The sequence below is a fragment of the Coregonus lavaretus genome (assembly GCF_964263955.1).
Source record: "Coregonus lavaretus genome assembly, chromosome: 24".
Lineage (NCBI taxonomy): Eukaryota > Metazoa > Chordata > Actinopteri > Salmoniformes > Salmonidae > Coregonus > Coregonus lavaretus.
The window spans coordinates 33,140,693-33,164,368 of NC_140011.1; the positions used below are offsets into that span (position 1 = coordinate 33,140,693).

The 23,676-nt window shown below is 43.8% G+C and overlaps 2 protein-coding genes and 1 pseudogene across 3 annotated transcripts; 1 reads left to right on the forward strand and 2 right to left on the reverse strand.

The window, feature by feature from the left end:
• Positions 1-985: 985 nt before the first annotated feature.
• Positions 986-7,365, forward strand: bada (BCL2 associated agonist of cell death a). The gene is made up of 4 exons (XM_084140338.1): positions 986-1,415; positions 5,266-5,389; positions 5,555-5,781; positions 6,053-7,365. Exons 2-4 carry the CDS (start codon positions 5,275-5,277, stop codon positions 6,152-6,154), a joined length of 444 nt encoding a protein of 147 aa, XP_083996464.1. The 5' UTR covers positions 986-1,415; positions 5,266-5,274; the 3' UTR covers positions 6,155-7,365.
• LOC311099613 (aldo-keto reductase-like) lies at positions 6,684-9,855 on the reverse strand. The gene is made up of 3 exons (XM_084140332.1): positions 9,785-9,855; positions 8,122-8,682; positions 6,684-7,951 (listed from the first exon to the last, which is right to left on the reverse strand). Exons 2-3 carry the CDS (start codon positions 8,650-8,652, stop codon positions 7,610-7,612), a joined length of 873 nt encoding a protein of 290 aa, XP_083996458.1. The 5' UTR covers positions 8,653-8,682; positions 9,785-9,855; the 3' UTR covers positions 6,684-7,609.
• Positions 9,856-22,594: 12,739 nt separating this feature from the next.
• Positions 22,595-23,501, reverse strand: LOC311099612 (annotated as a pseudogene). Its single transcript has one exon. The product of its transcript is annotated as an uncharacterized misc_RNA (transcript).
• Between the last annotated feature and the right edge of the window lie 175 nt (positions 23,502-23,676).

Here is a 23,676-nt window from a genome sequence, read left to right on the forward strand (position 1 = left end):
AGTTTTGACTTAAATCTGCTTGAAAATATATGTAAAGACTTGAAAATGGTTGTCTAGCAATAATCAACAACCAATTTGACAGAAAAAAAAAAATTATAATGGCCAAATATTGTACAAACTAGGAGTGTAAAGCTCTTAGAGACTTACCCAGAAAGATTCACAGCTGTAATCGCTGACAAAGGTGATTCTAACATATATTGACTCAGGGGTGTGAATACTTATGTAAATCAGATATTTCTGTATTACATTTTCAATAGATTTGCTAAAATTCTAAAAACATGTGTTCACTTTGTCATTATGGGGTATTGTGTGTAGATGGGTGAGAAAAAACATATATTTAATCCATTTTGAATTCAGGCTGTAACAACAAAATGTGGAATAAGTCAAGCAGTGTGAATACTTTCTGAAGGCACTGTACATAATTGCAGTGGAGATATGAACAAAAAGCATAGGCTACCTCATGTTGATGTGATGTCCCTCATTACAGGTCTGTCATTATGGCCAGAATATTGTACTGCTTCCAACAAATGAAAAATCATTAGGGGTGACATCTCAAATAATGTGTACTTCTCAAATGAACTGAACTCAAATTAAAATGTGACTAAATTACAGAATAACAAATATACAGACCATTGGCAAATTTCTCTACCTAAGGTAATAGTGTGGTTATTTATGAGCTAATCTAAATCTCCGCCACTACACACCAATGACTCACAACCCTAATACTGACACTACCCAATATCAATGACAAGCTTTTAAGTAAATTGTGCGCGCCGCGATGGGCGAATTGGTAAACAAGTCACGAGACTGCACGATCCATTTAGCTTTACATACGTTACACAACTGTGTTCCACACCCCTTTCGCAACAGTGACGTTCTGACAAGATAGCCACTGAAAAACCCCTAGCAGCGCGCGCTTATTGGTTCGTTCTGATCGCCAGTGGCAGCCGATTGGGCGAAGAGGTGCTACTGTACAGTGGTGAACTGTACAAGACGAGACCGAAGACAACAACAGTATTGGGTACACGAGACCGTCTGTCATATGTTAAGACATTTCGGTAAGAATTTGATAAACTCATCGATTGAAATTGAGTTTAGCGAAGACAATCATTAAGAACAGAAGATGTCAGCTAGCTATGAAAGTTCATTTTGAACATTTGATCATAAAAGGCTCCCCGTGGCACAAAACAATACTAGCTAGACCGTTACTCTGACGTTATTGTTTATATTTGGGTGTGCCACTTGCAATGAGAGGAAATAAACACCGACTGGGTCTTGTAAAAATTCACATTGAAAGGAGAAAATACAGAAATATCCTCACCTCCGCACTCCAGTTTAACATTGACAGAAGAAGAGGATAACCAAAATCGAGTCAACCTATAACCACCCTCTTGCAAGTCGTCAGGACACCTTTGGTAAGTTCTAGCTAGCTAGCTAGCTAGCTAACTGGTTAACGTTACTTGAAAATATTTAAGAAATTCCTATAAATATTTGTATGTGTAAATAAAATACATGTATAGTGATTTTACCAACACCCCGCTGTGATGAGAATAACGTTATCTCCTTACAGTAGATACAGTGAGGGAAAAAAGTATTTGATCCCCTGCTGATTTTGTACGTTTGCCCACTGACAAAGAAATGATCAGTCTATAATTTTAATGGTAGGTTTATTTGAACAGTGAGAGACAGAATAACAACAAAAAAATCCAGAAAAACGCATGTCAAAAATTTTATAAATTGATTTTCATTTTAATGAGGGACATAAGTATTTGACCCCCTCTCAATCAGAAAGATTTCTGGCTCCCATGTGTCTTTTATACAGGTAACGAGCTGAGATTAGGAGCACACTCTTAAAGGGAGTGCTCCTAATCTCAGTTTGTTACCTGTATAAAAGACACCTGTCCACAGAAGCAATCAATCAATCAGATTCCAAACTCTCCACCATGGCCAAGACCAAAGAGCTCTCCAAGGATGTCAGGGACAAGATTGTAGACCTACACAAGGCTGGAATGGGCTACAAGACCATCGCCAAGCAGCTTGGTGAGAAGGTGACAACAGTTGGTGCGATTATTCGCAAATGGAAGAAACACAAAAGAACTGTCAATCTCCCTCGGCCTGGGGCTCCATGCAAGATCTCACCTTGTGGAGTTGCAATGATCATGAGAACGGTGAGGAATCAAGCCAGAACTACACGGGAGGATCTTGTCAATGATCTCAAGGCAACTGGGACCATAGTCACCAAGAAAACAATTGGTAACACACTACGCCGTGAAGGACTGAAATCCCGCAGCACCCGCAAGGTCCCCCTGCTCAAGAAAGCACATATACAGGCCCGTCTGAAGTTTGCCAATGAACATCTGAATGATTCAGAGGAGAACTGGGTGAAAGTGTTGTGGTCAGATGAGACCAAAATCGAGCTCTTTGGCATCAACTCAACTCGCCGTGTTTGGAGGAGGAGGAATGCTGCCTATGACCCCAAGAACACCATCCCCACCGTCAAACATGGAGGTGGAAACATTATGCTTTGGGGGTGTTTTTCTGCTAAGGGGACAGGACAACTTCACCGCATCAAAGGGACGATGGACGGGGCCATGTACCGTCAAATCTTGGGTGAGAACCTCCTTCCCTCAGCCAGGGCATTGAAAATGGGTCGTGGATGGGTATTCCAGCATGACAATGACCCAAAACACACGGCCAAGGCAACAAAGGAGTGTCTCAAGAAGAAGCACATTAAGGTCGTTGAGTGGCCTAGCCAGTCTCCAGACCTTAATCCCATAGAAAATCTGTAGAGGGAGCTGAAGGTTTGAGTTGCCAAACGTCAGCCTCGAAACCTTAATGACTTGGAGAAGATCTGCAAAGAGGAGTGGGACAAAATCCCTCCTGAGATGTGTGCAAACCTGGTGGCCAACTACAAGAAACGTCTGACCTCTGTGATTGCCAACAAGGGTTTTACCACCAAGTACTAAGTCATGTTTTGCAGAGGGGTCAAATACTTATTTCCCTCATTAAAATGCAAATCAATTTATAACATTTTTGACATGCGTTTTTCTGGATTTTGTTGTTGTTATTCTGTCTCTCACTGTTCAAATAAACCTACCATTAAAATTATAGACTGATCATGTCTTTGTCAGTGGGCAAACGTACAAAATCAGCAGGGGATCAAATACTTTTTTCCCTCACTGTACACATGGTTATGAGCAACACTATGCCAGTCTCTCGTGGCTAAGAGTTGAGGAAAGACAGACTGCATCACTTCTTGTTTTTATAAGAAACATTAATGTGTTGGAAATTCCAAATTGTTTGCATAGTCAATTTACACACAGCACTGACACACACACTTACCCCACCAGACATGCCACCAGGGGGCTTTTCAGTCCCCAGGTCCAGAACAAATTCAAGGAAACGTACAGTATTATACAGAGCCATGAGTGCATGGAACTCCCTTCCATCTAATATAGCACAAGTGAACAGCAAACCTGGTTTCAAAAAACAAATAAAGCAACTCCTCATGGCACAACGCCTCTACCCCATGTGACCTACTTGTTGTGTGTATGTACTGACATGTGTGTGTAACTGATAGATGCACACACACACAATACATGTTAATGTTTTTAGATGTACACTACCGGTCAAAAGTTTTAGAACACCTACTCATTCAAGGGTTTTTCTTAATTGTTTTACTATTTTCTACATTGTAGAATAATAGTGAAGACATCAAAACTATGAAATAACACAAAATATATTTTATATTTGAGATTCTCCAAATAGCCAGCCTTTGCCTTGATGACAGCTTTGCACACTCTTGGCATTCTCTTAACCAGCTTCACCTGGAATGCTTTTCCAACAGTCTTGAAGGAGTTTCCACATATGCTGAGCACTTGTTGGCTGCTTTTCCTTCACTCTGCGGTCTGACTCATCCCAAACTATCTCAATTTGTATTGTGGAGGCCAGGTCATCTGATGCAGCACTCCATCACTCTCCTTCTTGGTAAAATAGCCCTTACACAGCCTGGAGGTGTGTTAGGTCATTGTCCTGTTGAAAAACAAATGATAGTCCCACTAAGCCCAAACCAGATGTGATGGCGTATCGCTGCAGAATGCTGTGGTAGCCATGCTGGTTAAGTGTCCTTGAATTCTAAATAAATCACAGACAGTGTCACCAGCAAAGCACCCCCACACCATAACACCTCCTCCTCCATGCTTTACGGTGGGAAATACACATGCGGAGATCATCCGTTTACCCACACCGCGCCTCACAAAGACACGGTGGTTGGACCAGACCAAAGGACACATTTCCACCAGTCTAATGGCCCAAGCAAGTACTTCTTCTTATTGGTGTCCTTTAGTAGTGGTTTATTTGCAGCAGTTTGACCATGAAGGCCTGATTCACACAGTCTGCTCTGAACAGTTGACGTTGAGATGTGTCTGTTACTTGAACTCTGTGAAGCATTTATTTGGGCTGCAATTTCTGAGGCTGGTAACTCTAATGAACTTATCCTCTGCAGCAGAGGTAACTCTGGGTCTTCCATTCCTGTGGCGGTCCTCATGAGAGCCAGTTTCATCATAGCGCTTGATGGTTTTTGCGACTGCACTTGAAGAAACTTTCAAAGTTCTTGAAATGTTCCAGATTGACTGACCTTCATGTCTTAAAGTAATGATGGACTGTCGTTTCTCTTTGCTTATTTGAGCTGTTGTTGCCATAATATGGATTTGGGTCTTTTACCCCACCCCACCCCACCCCACTCCACCCCCACCTTGTCACAACACAACTGATTGGCTGAAATGCATTAAGAAGGAAAGAAATTCCACAAATTAACTTTTAAGGCGGCACACCTGTTAATTGAAATGCATTCCAGGTGACTACCTCATGAAGCTGGTTGAGAGAATGCCAAGAGTGTGCAAAGCTGTCATCAAGGCAAAGGGTGGCTATTTGGAGAATCTCAAATATAAAATATATTTTGATTTGTTTAACAATTCTTTGGTTACTACATGATTCCATATGTGTTGTTTCATTGTTTTGATGTCTTCACTATTATTCTACAATGTAGAAAATTGTAAAAATAAAGAAAAACCCTTGACTGAGTAGGTGTTCTAAAACATTTGACCGGTAGTGTACGTCAATTGTAAAGTATTTTATATGTAATGTCTTCTTCGTTATGTGTCGGGCCCCAGTAAGACTAGATGTCGCCATTGGCGTTAGCTAATGGGGATCCTAATGAATAAATAAATAAAAATAATTCACTGTGGATGGCCTATTTCTCTTCAGGTATTTAGAATGGACCACACACATGATTGTGTGGATGAATGTGAGTCTGACTACTCAGGAACCACACATGACCCAGAATTTCAGCTCCATGTCTCAACTACAATGAGCACCAGACCACGACCAGGTCAGAATCAAACTTGCATTTACCCTCAAACCTATCAAGCCTGGATATTGAATATCATGTGAAAATACATTCATACTCAGTTTGGATATATGTGTGAATCTCTTCAGGTATAAATACATCTACCATATCTTAATTCCCCCCTTCCCTTTCCACTCACTGACACAGGTGGGCGTGTCCGGCTCTACTCAGAGTCCCAGGTGTGCTCCCAGGTTGGCAAAAGGGAAGACACAGAGTTTCAGGATGTGATGACTCCTACTGAGGAGGGCGGGGGTGATGGGGCTTCATTCCGAGGGCGATCACAGTCTGCTCCTCCTGCACTGTGGGCTGCAAAGAAATATGGTTGCCAGCTGAGGAGGATGAGTGATGAATTTGACACCTGGCTCGACAAAGGGGTAAGATATGTGGGCTGACAGAGGAGTGTACAATTGAAAGATTGGGGACAAAGCAGACACTCATTCCCATTTACTATATACATGTATAGTAAATGTGTAATAAATGTGACTTTATCCTTAGCTACATGAATGGACTCCACAGGTCTAGGCATAGTGTATATACTGTAGGGAGATTATTTACCCGAGTATCACTAATTGACAGTGATTGCAGTAAAGACTGCTTTACATAAAAATGTATGGAGTTGACCTTTCTATCCATTTCCCTGCCCAGGAGCCCAAGAGAGGGATTAGCCCAGGAGGATGCAAGCAGAAAGTCTCCCGAGGATGGTTCTCTTTCCTCTGGAGTCCAAAGGAGGCCGAAGGCAGGGAGTGAGAAACCAATACAGTACGCACCTCTTTCAGAGACCCAGCCAAGGCAAGAAGGAGTTCATACACATTTCCATAACGACTGGACCACATCTGAAATATTCACGTCTCATAGGCATACTTTTGCTTAAATTAAAGTATGTCTATGGAGAATATCACAAATTCAAATGTGACCTTTTTGTACAATCAAATCAAACGTTATGCAAAAATGCATTGCATATTGAAAATATTTTGCAATATTACCAAATAATTATTCAGTGCATAATAAATGCATTTTCGAAGAAATGCAGTCATTAAAAAAACGACAATCTCTTGTGCCATTTACATATTTATAACATATTTAAACATATTTGCAGAGAAATGTTAAATTGTTCTATGAAATGTTTCTACATTTGTAAGTATGAATTTCAAAGCGTAGGCTAATAACTAATGGTTTGAAATTAACAAAATGTAAATATACTTTAATGATTCTTAAAATATGAAACCTGTGAAAGAACAACTGATCTGTGATGACTATAATTGTAAGACGGGTATGTTGTATGGTGAACAAAACGTTTTATTATACAGATTCCCTCCCCCCTACACAGATTTAACTACCTATGCTAGCCTATTAAATGCCTTTGCCGGCAAAAACATAAGTGCATTCTGACTTGACATAAGCGCATGTAACTCCAGTGTGCTATAGAATGCGTAGATTTACGTAGACTTAGATTTACATGCACCTATTTCAAGGCAGGGTATTGCCAAAAACTTAAAGTAGACGTTAAATTATCTTCATACATACTTTAACTGATACACTAAGTTTATTTGGGTATTGTTCATCAACTTAGAACACTGTACATTTCATTATGTTCTTTCATTTGCAATTGCCTTTAATTTATTGAGCATATGTTTTCAATTGTATATTGTGCATACCGGTATGTAAATATTTACAATCCAGGCGTATGTAGCCTTCTCAACTGCCTTATATGCAAATATTCTGAATACTGTTAAGCATTTGGTTGAAGAAATATGAGTGTATATGGCAATCTGGTGTACAAACAACAGTAGGAGTTGTCCACTGCCATCAGTTATAACTGATATTCTACTTGAAACTTTGTGTGTGGCTTAACATTTTTATATTTATCTTTTTCATAAAAACAACTGTTTAACTATTTGTAAATATTTTTTATGTTATGTAACAGATTAAATGTTTGAACATTGCTTATTAAAACGTGACTATTGTTTTTGCAAATCTTTGTTGAAGTAATTCATATTAAGCATTTTAACATGCAATAGGACAGGACTTTATGTAAACTAACCGATTGGCCCAACATTTGCTCAAGAATCAAGGAACTATGACTTAAACATAAATATGGTAAATGAAACATTACATTTCATTAATAGGTTGTTTGTAGTTCAGAATTACATTTAACACAATGTTCTATGACCGATCAAGTATATTGTTGTGGGGCTCTCCCCTCTAGACCACACTAGTGGGATCTCTTTTGCAGAACCTTGTTCCACTGTCCATGTCAGACAGTCTCTCCATTCCCCCTTCATCCAGGTCAAAGTCAAACACCTGCCCATTTTCTCTCACCCTCTCGGGCCGTGCGGACCTGGGTAACACAGCCACACCCTGCTGAGTGGCCCACCTCAAGAGCACCTGGGAGGCAGTTCTGCCATGCCCCTTCGCCATAGCAACAACTTCTGGTTCTGACAACAGGGCACCTTTCCCCAGGGATGAATACGCTTGGAAGCAAACTCCTGAGTCCCTGCAAATCCCCCTGAGCTCCCTCTGTGCCAGTCTGGGATGGAACTCCACCTGAAGAAGGGTAAAAAATACATTAAAATAATAGTTCAAATCCCAGGCCATGTACCAACAGCAGCTGTGCCCTTGGCTAAGCTAAATCCAAATAGATTTAAACTATGGTCTGTTTGTGTCAAATTTGAAATATAAAACCACTTCAACAAATCATGAGGGCATTAATGTACCTGCAGCACGGCAGGGCGCACCCTGCAGGTCTCCAGCAGCTCTATCAGGTGCCTTGGAGAGTAGTTTGAGACCCCAATTGCTCTGAGCATCCCATTGGCATGGAGCTCCTCAAAGACAGTCCAGCTGTGGGCTCGATGCTGTGCATTCCTCTCATCCTCTGGTTCCAGACCCTCAGTTCCAGGCCAGTGGATGAGGTACAGGTCAATGTATCCCCCTAGCCCCAGCCTCTCCAGGCTACGAGCACAGCCCTCTCTGGCCTTCGGGCCCATGTCCGCTGGGGACAGCTTACTGATGAGGAAGATGTCTGCTCTGGTCAGGTTGTGTTTGGGCATCAGGTCCAACAGGGCATGGCCCAAGTCTGCTTCATTGCCGTACACTGCAGCAGTGTCAAAGGCACGATACCCTTCCCCGAGTGCAGCGTCAACACTCCGGTGCATTTGCTTACCCTGCAGCCTGTATGTTCCTAGGCCCAGGAGGGGCATCTGAGCCCCAGTATTCAATCTAAACGAGGGCAGGGAGGAAGACATCATCGCCAGATGGAGGGGCTGAGGAGGACTGTGCTGTAAAAAAAAAGATGGACAACCATTAGCCACACACTCACCTATACATTCATGCTACACACACACATCACAACTGCTGCTACCAGACTTCCTGTATAATACTGATGCTAAGATGTTTATTCTATTCTACTGAGCTATTTACTTTATGTTCGTATACTTATCTTATTTCGTTGGACAGTATGTAGCGTTATAACGTTACCATGTGTATCCCGTACATACGACTAATACAACTTGAAACTAGTGTAATACAAAACAAGTCTACATGGGGAAAATTCTACATGGACAAGATTTTTATGTATTTTGTTGAGAAGAAGAGGACTCTTCATTCCATTTAACTGGCTGAGGTACCACAATATTCGCGCCATGATGGAACACTGAATTTGACAGGAAATTGCTAACTAGTAGACTAACTTCAAACCATTTCAGTGTTTGCAAAATACTATCATATTGCTGACATAGTGTAATGTTTTCTTTCTCATACGTTTACTTTTCTTTAGAGACAGACAGCTTACTTGAAGGATGACCACGTGTTATGTTTAGAGGGTACCGTCCACGAACACACGTTGTAGGATCTGAGCGAGGTTGGCTATGTCCGAAAGTATTTTATGGGTTCCCTACTTTCTTCGCGCACATCACCAGACGAACTGTGGACGCATTTCAATAATCTAAAGTGGCTTCCTTCCTCTTCTTCAACTACTTCTGATCTTAAAAATACCGACTGTATAAAAATAAACACAGGCTAAGTAAGATCATATGAATTAATGACACTTCTTTCACTTTAGTGCAGATGATTTCATGATGAAATTGTTTCTTTTGCTCATCTCCTCCCACTTGTGGATAGGCTTTTACTTTTTCTATTCAGATCCTTCCTTCAGTTATCAAGAAATTCAAAACGCTCCTTTGAATATGCAGGTAATGCGCCATACTGCTATGCTATTTCACATAACCGAGAATTAGGTCATACCCAGCATTGGAAATCAATATACTTTGTCATGTTATTGCAGGTGACAATAAAATAAGTCTTAACTTTTGTTTTAAAATGGCAGCTGTTAAAATGAACTTCAATAATGCTAAATGCTAATTGTTTTCTTTAAATACTCACAAACCCTTAAATATACCATCAGGAACAGTCCCCAGTGACGTGCTGTAGACAGACTGGAAGAGGCTGAGTAGATGTTGAAACCTGTAGGGGTGAAAAAGAGGGCAGTATAAAAACAGTTTGATTCTCCTCCATGTGCTTGAAAAGGGATAACATGGGCCAAATCCTAATTACGTTCCAGTGTCCTTTGTCCTCACTTATCCAGTCATTCAAGACCAGATCAGCAAGGACAGAGAAATTGGACATTTCAGACTTCAGACTTTGCCATGGCATAAAATTCTCTAAAGAGATCTCCTTCCAAGCATCCTGTGACATCACTGAAATTGTGCAACATTGTGGTACCATGGAATGTATTAGACTGGGGAACTGCACCATGGAGAGCTTGAAATGTTGCACACCATCAAAAGCAATCAATACCAAAACATCATTATCAAAGTTAGTGTATCCTGTCGGTTCGTTTCCGTTTCCGTTTTGAGCGCATCACTTGTCTCCATGCTACGCTGTTTGATGCTGCTTGGCTACCTGCCAAACGGTTTTTACTTTTTTTTTTAAACCGTTTAATCTATTTTCATTTAACACATTTTACCAACGTCTTAGTTATTTGTATATTTTTTACTCGCTTGACCTTTTTCATTCTACTTTTTCACCCCGGACGCTTTATCTGGACATGGTTTTACAGGACCTCTACCAGCCGAAGCTAAGTAGTAACATTAACACTATGCCATCTAATTAAAGTCGATGTATTGATAATATACAGGAGAACTATCGCCTCATGGTGAGGATAGCCGTGCTGTAAGCACAGCTTCAGACGCAATCGTTAGGCAAGGGCAATGTAAGTGTAGGGAAGGATGAAACAGCGTCTGTGCCACCAGTAAGTACAGATAGTAGTATAAATCCCCTCGCACAGTCCCCGCAGCCGGACCATTTTCTCAAGGCTTCTGGAAAGAAATGCGGTCGGCATGCTCAACCGGTGTCGCTCATTCAGCCGACAGAAACGTTCAACCGGTTCTCCCGATTAAGCAACGAGTCGGAGTCAGAGGCCGAGCCTTCTCAGGTCTCTCCTCCACCCGTTACGGGGACTGAGCCACCGAAGCCTCCCATCATTAGCTCTGACAGATTGAAAACCCTAGTCATTGGCGACTCTATTATCCGCAATATTAGACTTAAAAAGAATCATCCAACGATCATACGCTGTTTACCAGGCGGCAGGGCTACCGACGTAAAGGCTAATCTGAAAATGGTGCTGGCTGTTATGGGTGGAAGATGGCACAATGATGCCATCTGTTGGTAAATGTTAATTACTGCAACTCCAGTGTTTTACCGGTGTACTTGAGATACCCGGATGTATTGCAATATACTGAACAAGACTGGTTACTCGCATCAATGCCTCTGCCTCGTCATTTAACATTCAAACACTGGCTAAGGCAAAAACTGGCGAGTGTAGAGAGTACAGGGATATTGTTATCCACGTCGGCACCAACGATGTTAGGATGAAACAGTCAGAGGTCACCCAGAGCAACATAGCTTCAGCGTGTAAATTAGCTAGAAAGATGTGTAGCATCGAGTAATTGGCTCTGGCCCCCTCTCAGTTAGGGCGAATGATGAGCTCTACAGCAGTTTCACAACTCAATCGCTGGTTGAAAACTGTTTTCTGCCCCTCCCAAAATAATTTGTAGATAATTGGCCCTCTTTCTGGGAACTCACCCACGAACAGGACCAAACCTGGCCTGCTGTGGAGTGACGGACTCCATCCTAGCTGGAGGGGTACTCTCATCTTATCTACTAACATAGACAGGGCTCTAACTCCTCTAGCTCCACAATGAGATAGGGTGGAGTCTGCCACTAGCACAGTCAGTGTAGTCAGCTCAGCTATCCCCATTGAGACCGTGTCTGTGCCTCGATCTGGGTTGAGCAAAACTAAACATGGCAGTGTTTGCCTTAGCAATCTCACTGGAATAAAGACCTCCTCCATTCGAATAAAGACCTCCTCCATTCCTGTCATTATTGAAAGAGATTGTGATATCTCACATCTCAAAATAGGGCTACTTAATGTTAGATCCCACACTTCCAAGGCAGTTATGGTCAATGAACTAATCACTGATCATAATCTTGATGTGATTGGCCTGACTTGAAACATGGCGTAAGCCTGATTAATTTACTGTGTTAAATGAGGCCTCTCCTCCTGGTTACACTAGTGACCATATCCCCCGCGCATCCTTCAAAGGCGGAGGTGTTGCTAACATTTACGATAGCAAATGTCAATTTACCCCCACAAAATTGACTGCGTTTTCATCTTTTGAGCTTCTAGTCATGAAATCTATGCAGTCTACTCAATCACTTTTTATAGCTACTGTTTACAGGCCTCCTGGGCGAGAGTTCCTCACTGAGTTCCCTGAATTTCTATCGGACCTTGTAGTCATGGCAGATAATATTCAAATTTTTGGTGACTTTAATATTCACATGGAAAAGTCCACAGACCCACTCCAAAAGGCTATTGGAGCCATCATCGACTCAGTGGGTTTTGTCCAACATGTCTCCGGACCTACTCATTGCCACAGTCATACCCTGGATCTAGTTTTGTCCCGTGGAATAAATATTGTGGATCTAAATGTTTTTCCTCATAACCCTGGACTATCAGACCACCATCTTATTACGTTTGCAATCGCAACAAATAAATCTGCTCAGACCCCAACCAAGGACCATCAAAAGCTGTGCTATAAATTCTCAGACAACCCAAAGACTCCTAGAGGCCCTTCCAGACTCCCTCCACCTACCCAAGGACGTCGGAGTACAAAAATCAGTTAACGACCTAACTTGAGGATCTAAATTTAACCTTGCGTAATACCCTAGATGCAGTCGCACCCCTAAAAACAAAAAACATTAATCACAAGAAACTAGCTCCCTGGTATACAGAAAATACCTGAGCCCTGAAGCAAGCCTCCAGAAAATTGGAACGGAAATGGCGCTCCACCAAACTGGAAGTTATTCTACTAGCTTGGAAAGAAAGTACAGAGCAATATCGAAGAGCCCTCACTGCTGCTCGATCATCCTATTTTTCCAACCTAATTGAGGAGAATAAGAACAATCCAACATTTCTATTTGGTACTGTCGCAAAGCTAACTAAAAAGCAGCATTCCCCAAGAGAGGATGCCTTTCACTTCAGCAGTGATGAATTCAAGAACTTCTTCGACGAAAAGATCATGATCATTAGAAAGCAAATTACGGACTCCTCTTTGAATCTGCGTATTTCTCCAAAGCTCAGCTGTCCTGAGTCTCCACAAAACTGCCAGGACCTAGGATCAATGGAGACACTAAAGTTTTTTAATCCTATATCTCTTGACACATTCATGAAAATAGTCATGGTCTCTAAACCTTCAAGCTGCATACTGGACCCTATTCCAACTAAACTACTGAAAGAGCTACTTCCTGTGCTTGGCCCTCCTATGTTGAACATAACAAATGGCTCCCTACCAAACTTACTAAAAGTGGCAGTAATAAAGCCTCTCTCGAAAAAGCCAAACCTTGACCCAGAAAATGTAAAAAACTATTGGCCTATATCGAATCTCCCATTCCTCTCAAAAATGTTAGAAAAAGCTGTTGTGCAGCAACTCACTGCCTTCCTGAAGACAAAAAATGTATATCGAAACGCTTCAGTCTGGTTTTAGACCCCATCATAGCACTGAGACCACACTCGTGAAGGTGGTAAAATACATTTTAATGGCGTCAGAACAAGGCTCTGCATATGTCCTTGTGCTCCTAGACCTTAGTGCTGCTTTTGACACCATCGATCACCACATTCTTTTGGAGAGATTGGAAACCTTAATTGGTCTACACGGACAAGTTCTTGCCTAGTTTAGATCTTATCTGTCGGAAAGATATCAGTTAGTCTCTGTGGATGGTTTGTCCTCTGACAAATCAATTGTAAGTTTCGGTGTTCCTCAAGGTTCCGTTTTAGGACCACTATTGTTTTCACTATATATTTTACCTCTTGGTGATGTCATTCGGAAATACAGGGTTAACTTTCATTGCTATGCGGACGACACACAGCTCTACATTTCGATTAAACATGGTGAAGCCCCAAAATTGCCTATCCTGGAAGCATGTGTTTCAGACATAAGGAAGTGGATGGCGGCAAATGTTTTACTATTAAACTCGGGCAAAACAGAGATGCTAGTTCTAGGTCCCAAGAAACAAAGAGATCTTCTGTTGGATCTGACAATTAATCTTGATGATTGTACAGTCGTCAAAAAAAAACTGAAGGACCTTGCCGTTACTCTGGACCCTGATCTCTCTTTTGACGAACATATCAAGAATATTTCAAGGACAGCTTTTTTCCATCTTCGTAACATTGCAAAAATCAGAAACTTTTTGTCAAAAAATGATGCAGAAAAGCTCATCCATGCTTTTGTCACTTCTAGATTACATTACTGCAATGCTCTACTCTCCGGCTACCCAGATAAAGCACTAAATAAACTTCAGTTATTGCTAAACACATCTGCTAGAATCTTGACTAGAACCACAACATTTGATCATATTACTCCAGTGCTAGCCTCTCTACACTGGCTTCCTGTTAAGGCTAGGGCTGATTTCAAGGTTGTACTGCTAACCATTACATGGGCTTGCTCCTACCCATCTCTCCGATTTGGTCCTGCCGTACATACAGTGCCTTGCAAAAGTATTCATCCCCCTTGGCGTTTTTCCTATTTTGTTGTATTACAACCTGTAATTTAAATGGATTTTTATTTGGATTTCATGTAATACACAAAATAGTCCAAATTGGTGAAGTGAAATGAAAAAAATAACTTGTTTCAAAAAATTATACAAAATAAATAACGGAAAGGTGGTGTGTGCATATGTATTCACCCCCTTTGCTATGAAGCCCCTAAATAAGATCTGGTGCAACCAATTACCTTCAGAAGTCACATAATTAGTTAAATAAAGTCAAACTGTGTGCAATCTAAGTGTCACATGATCTCAGTATATACAGTGGGAAGAACAAGTATTTGATACACTGCCGATTTTGCAGGTTTTCCTACTTACAAAGCATGTAGAGGTCTGTAATTTTTTTATCATAGGTACACTTCAACTGTGAGAGACGGAATCTAAAACAAAAATCCAGAAAATCACATTGTATGATTTAAGTAATTAATTTGCATTTTATTGCATGACATAAGTATTTGATCACCTACCAACCAGTAAGAATTCCGGCTCTCACAGACCTGTTAGTTTTTCTTTAAGAAGCCCTCATGTTCTCCACTCATTACCTGTATTAACTGACCTGTTTGAACTCGTTACCTGTATAAAAGACACCTGTCCACACACTCAACCAAACAGACTCCAACCTCTCCACAATGGCCAAGACCAGAGAGCTGTGTAAGGACATCAGGGATAAAATTGTAGACCTGCACAAGGCTGGGATGGGCTACAGGACAATAGGCAAGCAGCTTGGTGAGAAGGCAACAACTGTTGGCGCAATTATTAGAAAATGGAAGTTCAAGATGACGGTCAATCACCCTCGGTCTGGGGTTCCATGCAAGATCTCACCTCGTGGGGCATCAATGATCATGAGGAAGGTGAGGGATCACCCCAGAACTACACGGCAGGACCTGGTCAATGACCTGAAGAGAGCTGGGACCACAGTCTCAAAGAAAACCATTAGTAACACACTACGCCGTCATGGATTAAAATCCTGCAGCCCACGCAAGGTCCCCCTGCTCAAGCCAGCGCATGTCCAGGCCCGTCTGAAGTTTGCCAATGACCATCTGGATGATCCAGAGGAATGGGAGAAGGTAATGTTGTCTGATGAGACAAAAATATATATTTTTGGTCTAAACTCCACTCGCCGTGTTTGGAGGAAGAAGGATGAGTACAACCCCAAGAACACCATCCCAACCGTGAAGCATGGAGGTGGAAACATCATTCTTTGGGGATGCTTTTCTGCAAAGGAGACAGGACGACTGCACCGTATTGAGGGGAGGATGGATGGGGCCATGTATCGCAAGATCTTGGCCAACAACCTCCTTCCCTCAGTAAGAGCATTGAAGATGGGTCGTGGCTGGGTCTTCCAGCATGACAACGACCCGAAACACACAGCCAGGGCAACTAAGGAGTGGCTCCGTAAGAAGCATCTCAAGGTCCTGGAGTGGCCTAGCCAGTCTCCAGACCTGAACCCAATAGAACATCTTTGGAGGGAGCTGAAAGTCCGTATTGCCCACCGACAGCCCCGAAACCTGAAGGATCTGGAGAAGGTCTGTATGGAGGAGTGGGCCAAAATCTCTGCTGCAGTGTGTGCAAACCTGGTCAAGACCTACAGGAAACGTATGATCTCTGTAATTGCAAACAAAGGTTTCTGTACCAAATGTTAAGTTCTGCTTTTCTGATGTATCAAATACTTATGTCATGCAATAAAATGCAAATTAATTACTTAAAAATCATACAATGTGATTTTCTAGATTTTTGTTTTAGATTCCGTCTCTCACAGTTGAAGTGTACCTATGATAAAAATTACAGACCTCTACATGCTTTGTAAGTAGGTAAACCTGCAAAATCGGCAGTGTATCAAATACTTGTTCTCCCCACTGTATACACCTGTTGTGAAAGACCCCAGAGTCTGCAACACCACTAAGCAAGGGGCACCACCAAGCAAGCGGCACCATGAAGACCAAGGAGCTCTCCAAACAGGTCAGGGACAAAGTTGTGGAGAAGTACAGATCAGGGTTTGGTTATAAAAAAAATATCAGAAACTTTGAACATCCCACGGAGCACCATTTAATCCATTATTAAAAAATAGAAAGAATATGGCACCTACAACAAACCTGCCAAGAGAGGGCCGCCCACCAAAACTCCCGGACCAGGCAAGGAGGGCATTAATCAGAGAGACAACAAAGAGACCAAAGATAACCCTGAAGGAGCTGCAAATCTCCACAGCAGAGATTGGAGTATCTGTCCATAGGACAACTTTAAGCCGTACACTCCACAGAGCTGGGCTTTACGGAAGAGTGGCCAGAAAAAAAGCCATTGCTTAAAGAAAAAAATAAGCAAACATGTTTGGTGTTCGCCAAAAGCCATGTGGGAGACTCCCCAAACATATGGAAGAAGGTACTCTGGTCAGATGAGACTAAAATTGAGCTTTTTGGCCTTCAAGGAAAACACTATGTCTGGTGCAAACCCAACACCTCATCACCCCGAGAACACCATCCCCACAGTGAAGCATGGTGGTGGCAGCATCATGCTGTGGAGATGTTTTTCATCGGCAGGGCCTGGGAAACTGGTCAGAATTGAAGGAATAATGGATGGCGCTAAATACAGGGAAATTCTTGAGGGAAACCTGTTTCAGTCTTCCAGGGATTTGAGACTGGGACGGAGGTTCACCTTCCAGCAGGACAATGACCCTAAGCATACTGCTAAAGCAACACTCGAGTGGTTTAAGGGGAAAAATGTAAATGTCTTGGAATGGCCTAGTCAAAGCCCAGACCTCAATCCAATTGAGAATCTGTGGTATGACTTAAAGATTGCTGTACACCAGCGGAACCCATCCAACTTGAAGGAGCTGGAGCAGTTTTGCCTTGAAGAATGGGCAAAAATACCAGTGGGTAGATGTGCTAAGCTTATAGAGACATACCCCAAGAGACGTGCAGCTGTAATTGCTACAAAAGGTGGCTCTACAAAGTATTGACTTTGGGGGGGGTGAATAGTTATGCACGCTCAAGTTCTGTTTTTTTTGTCTTATTTCTTGTTTGTTTCACACACACAAAATATTTTGCATCTTCAAAGAGGTAGGCATGTTGTGTAAATCAAATGATACAAGCCCCCAAAAAATCCATTTTAATTCCAGGTTGTAAGGCAACAAAATTGGAAAAATGCCAAGGGGGGTTGTATCATTTGATTTACACAACATGCCTACCACTTTGAAGATGCAAAATATTTTGTGTGTGTGAAACAAACAAGAAATAAGACAAAAAAACAGAACTTGAGCGTAGCAAGCCACTGTACCTACACGTACGCTACGGTCACAAGACGCAGGCCTCCTTATTGTCCCTAGAATTTCTAAGCAAACAGCTGGAGGCAGGGCTTTCTCCTTTCCCTCCCATCTCGGAGCTCCATTTTTATGGAATGGTCTGCCTATCCATGTGAGAGACGCAGACTTGGTCTCAACCTTTAAGTCTTTACTGAAAACGAATCTCTTCAGTAGGTCCTATGATTGAGTGTAGTCTGGGCCAAGGGTGCGAAGGTGGACGGAAAGGCACTGGAGCGACAAACCACCCTTGTTGTCTCTGCGTGACCGGTTCCTGTCTCTCCATTGGGATTCTCTGCCTCTGACCCTATTACGGGGGCTGAGTCACTGGCTTACTGGTGCTTTCCATGCCGTCACTAGGAGGGGTGCATCACTTGAGTGGGTTGAGTCACTGACGTGATCTTCCTGTCCGGTTTGTCACACCGTCGGGCTCGTGCAGTGGTGGAGATCTTCGATGGCTATACTCAGTCTTGTCTCAGGGTAGTAGATTGGTGGTCTGTTGATATCCCTCTGGTGGTGTGGGGGCTGTGCTTTGGCAAAGTGGGTGGGGTTATATCCTGCCTGGTTGGCCCTGTCCGGGGGTATCGTCATACGGGGCCACAGTGTCTCCCGACCCCCCCATCTCAGCCTCCAGTATCTATGCTGCAATAGTCTTATGTGCCGGGGGGCTAGGGTCAGTCTGTTATATCTGGTGTTATTCTCCTGTCTTATCCGGTGTCCTGTGTGAATTTAAGTATGCTCCCTCTAATTCTCTCTCTCCCTCCCATCCCGGAGGACCTGAGCCCTAGGACCATGCCTCGGGACTACCTGGCCTGATGACTCCTTGCTGTCCCCAGTCCACCTGGTCGTGCTGCTGCTCCAGTTCCACTCTTCTGCCTGCGGCTATGGAACCCTGACCTGTTTACCGGACGTGCTACCTTGTCCCAGATCTACTGTTTTCAACTCTCTACCGCACCTGCTATTTCAACCTCTAAATGCCAGGCTATGAAAAGCCAAGTGACATTTACTCCTGATGCACTGACCTGTTGCAACCTCTACAACCACTGTGATTATTATTTGACCCTACTGGTCATCTATGAACGTTTGAACATCTTGGAGAAAAATCTGGCCTTAATAGCCATGTACTGTTATAATCTCCACCCGGCACAGCCAGAAGGGGACTGGCCACCCCTCAGAGCCTGGTTCCTCTCTAGGTTTCTTCCTAGGTTTCTGCCTTTCTAGAGAGTTTTTCCTAGCCACCGTGCTTCTACATCTGCATTGCTTGCTGTTTGGGGTTTTAGGCTGGGTTTCTGTATAGCACTTTGTGACATCTGCTGATGTATAAAGGGCTTTATAAATAAAATATGACCTCGTTTGGGTGTAGGGACTGATCAGAGCCTGAAGGTACGGAGGGGTGCCGTTCCCCTCACAGCTCCGTAGGCAAGCACCATGGTCTTGTAGCAGATGCAGGCTTCAACTGGAAGCCAGTGGAGTGTGCGGAGGAGCGGGGTGACGTGAGAACTTGGGAAGGTTGAACACCAGACGGGCTGCAGCCTTCTGGATGAGTTGTAGGGGTTTAATGGCACAGGCAGGGAGCCCAGCCAACAGCGAGTTGCAGTAATCCAGGCGGGAGATGACAAGTGCCTGGATTAGGACCTGTGCCGCTTCCTGTGTAAGGTAGGGTCGTACTCTGCGAATGTTGTAGAGCATGAACCTACAGGATCGGGTCACCGCTTTGATGTTAGCGGAGAACGACAGGGTGTTGTCCAGGGTCATGCCAAGGTTCTTTGCACTCTGGGAGGAGGACACAACGGAGTTGTCAACCGTGATGGCGAGATCATGGAGTGGGCAGTCCTTCCCCGGGAGGAAGAGCAGCTCCGTCTTGCCGAGGTTCAGCTTGAGGTGGTGATCCGTCATCCACATTGATATGTCTGCCAGAGATGCGATTCGCCACCTGGTTATCAGAAGGGGGAAAGGAGAAGATTAATTGTGTGTCGTCTGCGTAGCAATGATAGGAGAGACCATGTGAGGATATGACAGAGCCAAGTGACTTGGTGTATAGAGAGAATAGGACAGGGCCTAGAACTGAGCCCTGGGGGACACCAGTGGTGAGAGCACGTGGTGCGGAGACAGATTCTCGCCACGCCACTTGGTAGGAGCGACCTGTGAGGTAGGACGCAATCCAAGAGTGACCCGCGCCGGAGATGCCCAACTCGGAGAGGGTGGAGAGGAGGATCTGATGTTTCACAGTATCAAAGGCAGCAGATAGGTCTAGAAGGATGAGAGCAGAGGAGAGAGAGTTAGCTTTAGCAGTGCGGAGAGCCTCCGTGACACAGAAGAGCAGTCTCAGTTGAATAACCAGTCTTGAAACCTGACTCGTTTGGATCAAGAAGGTCATTCTGAGAGAGATAGCAAGAGAGTTGGCTAAAGACGGTACGCTCAAGAGTTTGAGAGAAAAGAAAGAAGGGATACTGGTCTGTAGTTGTTGACATCGGAGGGATCGAGTGTAGGTTTTTTGAGAAGGGGTGCAACTCTCGCTCTCTTGAAGACGGAAGGGACATAGCCAGTGGTCAAGGATGAGTTGATGAGCGAGGTGAGGTAAGGGAGAAGGTCTCCGGAAATGGTCTGGAGAAGAGAGGAGGGGATAGGGTCAAGCGGGCAGGTTGTTGGGCGGCCGGCCGTCACAAGTCGCAAGATTTCATCTGGAGAGAGAGGGGAGAAAGAAGTCAAAGCATAGGGTAGGGCAGTGTGAGCAGGACCAGCAGTGTCATTTGACTTAATAAATGAGGATCGGATGTCGTCAACATTCTTTTCAAAATGGTTGACGAAGTCATCCACAGAGAGGGAGGAGGGAGGGGGAGGAGGAGGAGGATTCAGCAGGGAGGAGAAGGTGGCAAAGAGCTTCCTAGCGTAGAAAGTGGCTTTAGCAGCAGAAACAGAGGAAGAAAATGTAGAGAGGAGGGAGTGAAAAGATGACAGGTCGGCAGGGAGTCTAGTTTTCCTCCATTTCCGCTCGGCTGCCCAGAGGCCTGTTCTGTGAGCTCGCAATGAGTCGTCAAGCCACGGAGCAGGAGTGGAGGAACGAGCCTGCCGGGAGGATAGGGGACATAGAGAGTCAAAAGATACAGAAAGGGAGGAGAGGAGGGTAGAGGAGGCAGAATCAGGAGATTGGAGGGAGAAGGATTGAGCAGAGGGAAGAGATGATAGGATGGAAGAGGAGAGAGTAGCGGGAGAGAGAGAGCGAAGGTCGCGACCGCCCATTACCATCTGAGTAGGGGCAGAGTGAGTAGTGTTGGAGGAGAGCGAGAGAGAAAAGGATACAAAGTAATGGTCGGAGACTTGGAGGGGAGTTGCAGTGAGATTAGTAGAAGAACAGCATCTAGTAAAGATGAGGTCAAGCGTATTGCCTACCTTGTGAGTAGGGGGAGACGGTGAGAGGGTAAGGTCAAAAGAGGAGAGGAGTGGAAAGAAGGAGGCAGAGAGAAATTAGTCAAAGGTAGACGTAGGGAGGTTAAAGTCACCCAGAACTGTGAGGGGTGAGCCATCCTCAGGAAAGGAACTTATCAAGGCGTCAAGCTCATTGATGAACTCTCCAAGGGAACCTGGAGAGTGGATAAATGACAAGGATGTTAAGCTTGAATGGGCTAGTGACTGTGACAGCATGGAATTCAAATGAGGAGATAGACAGATGGGTCAGGGGTGAAAGAGAGAATGTCCACTTGGGAGAGATGAGGATTCCTGTGCCACCGCCCCGCTGACCAGATGCTCTCGGGGTATGCGAGAACACATGGTCAGACGAGGAGAGAGCAGTAGGAGTAGCAGTGTTTTCTGTGGTAATCCATGTTTCCGTCAGCGCCAAGAAGTCGAGGGACTGGAGGGTAGCATAAGCTGAGATGAACTCTGCCTTGTTGGCCGCAGAACGGCAGTTCCAGAGGCTGCCGGAGACCTGGAACTCCACGTGGGTCGTGCGTGCAAGGACCACCAGGTTAGAGAGGCAGCAGCCACGCGGTGTGAGGCGTTTGTATAGCCTGTGCGGAGAGGAGAGAACAGGGATAGACAGACACATAGTTGACAGGCTACAGAAAAGGCTACACTAATGCAAAGGAGATCGGAATTAAATTAACTAAACATCTGGGGAAGCGAGGCCTCCCTCACTAACCTTTCACTGAAACACTCAAATACAACTCTTCCAACTTCCACTTTAGAAATTATAATTGTTGTAATCTACAGTAGTTCAATGTTTCCAGGAATAGACTAACTTAGTTTATTCAGCTAGCTAACGAGTAAAGAGTAGTATTTCAGGACTTGACGACAAAATACATTTGACAAAGTCTGATATAAATAACTTAACACTGAGTGATTATTACATCTAATTTTCCCTTCAAACTTTGTCTCAAAGAAGCATCAATAGTTTTATGCAGTGCCATCCACTCATTGTAGGGCCTACTACACAAAACATCATTCCTATACTACACCAAAAAATCCCAAACTCCTTCAAAAGTCCAACATATAATATTAACAACAGACATTGAGACACTAGCCTACCACCTCAAGTCTACAAATCTGTTAATTAAACACTCATAAAATGCATTCATAGACTGCTATTATGGCTGGCGTGTATTCATCACAAATAAACAAAAACTAGTCAAAATCAATTAAGTGTGCTATTTGACTTTGATAAGTAAGATTTATGAATGTACAGTTTTGTTCCTATTACCCGTTTCCCTATATAATATATGATTGTGCCCAGCTTAAAAAAACCTCTCTGTGCACTTATGGCAAACACACATACAGTTAATCTTCAATTTCAAAAAGTGCCCTTAGTAACCCCTACCAAAACCATTGGCATACTTCTCCTCAAAGTAATCATCCTTATCAAAGCCTGAGCATAGAGGAAGGAGGGGGCACAGAGCTGCCACCAACAAAATCTCGCCCAGCACCACTTCGTGCATAGCTGGCAGAGGAAGGTGGGGGCAACAGGGGGCTGTGCTCCCGGTAATAACAGGAAGTAAGGTGGGGAGAGAGTGGCCACTGAGGGAGTGGGGGAAGCCGTCGCTCATAAGGATCCCGCTCAAAGTAACGTGAAGGGGAAGAGTATTGGAAGAGTATGGGGTCATGGCAGACAAATAGGTCACGATCGTAGTAGGGGGTGGAGGGAGGGGAGGAAGGCGACCACGAGATGGGTAGTCGTCACTGTGTGGAGCTCGAGGGGGGAGGTAGTGAGGAGCATGGTGTGGGTGAGGTGGATAGTGGTGAGGTGGGGGAGAGTAGTCATCCCCACTTCCATATCTGGCTTGATTGTTGCGGGAGATGGACACAAAGATCTTTTGGCCCTCCAGTTTAGAGTGGTTTAACTTAGAAATGGCCTCATGGGCCTCATTTTCTTTCTGCATGTGCACAAAGGCAAAGTTCTTCACAATGTCACACACCAAACGGCTGGAAGAGCTCTCTTATCTTAGCAGCTGTGGTCCCCTCAGGGACATTCCCTACGTAGATCTTTGTGGCATTGCGGACCTTCGTAGTGGCAAACTCCACTGTGATTCGCGCCCCATTGAGCTCATGGAGTTCTGCCACTGCCTTCTGGGCCTCCTCCTCCTCATTCATGTGCACAAAGCCATAGTTTTTCAGAATGTCACAGTCCGACACCTGACCATATTTCTCAAATAGGTTACGCAGTTCTGGCTCTGTGGTTGGGAAGTTCACATTTCCAACAAATATCTTCACCATTTTAGTATGGTAGCTAAAAAGACAGTCTTGACTTAGCTGTTGCACATAAGGGGTGTATCAAGTGTACAGGAGGATTCCTGCAGGACACTTCTTCAGCACTCAACCGGTGACAGAGCAGCATCAGCAGTCGAAAACCAAAAATATGACAAGTTACAGTTGAAGTCAGAAGTTTACA

Excerpts from the sequence above, each read along its gene's own strand:
- bada (XM_084140338.1), top strand. The coding sequence starts at position 5,275 with ATGGACCACACACATGATTGTGTGGATGAATGTGAGTCTGACTACTCA. Across the intron at positions 5,390-5,554 it reads GAGCACCAGACCACGACCAG|GTGGGCGTGTCCGGCTCTAC; the intron begins GTCAGAATCAAA and ends TCACTGACACAG. Across the intron at positions 5,782-6,052 it reads ACACCTGGCTCGACAAAGGG|GAGCCCAAGAGAGGGATTAG; the intron begins GTAAGATATGTG and ends TTCCCTGCCCAG.
- LOC311099613 (XM_084140332.1), bottom strand. The coding sequence starts at position 8,652 with ATGATGTCTTCCTCCCTGCCCTCGTTTAGATTGAATACTGGGGCTCAG. Across the intron at positions 7,952-8,121 it reads TGCGCCCTGCCGTGCTGCAG|GTGGAGTTCCATCCCAGACT; the intron begins GTACATTAATGC and ends ACCCTTCTTCAG.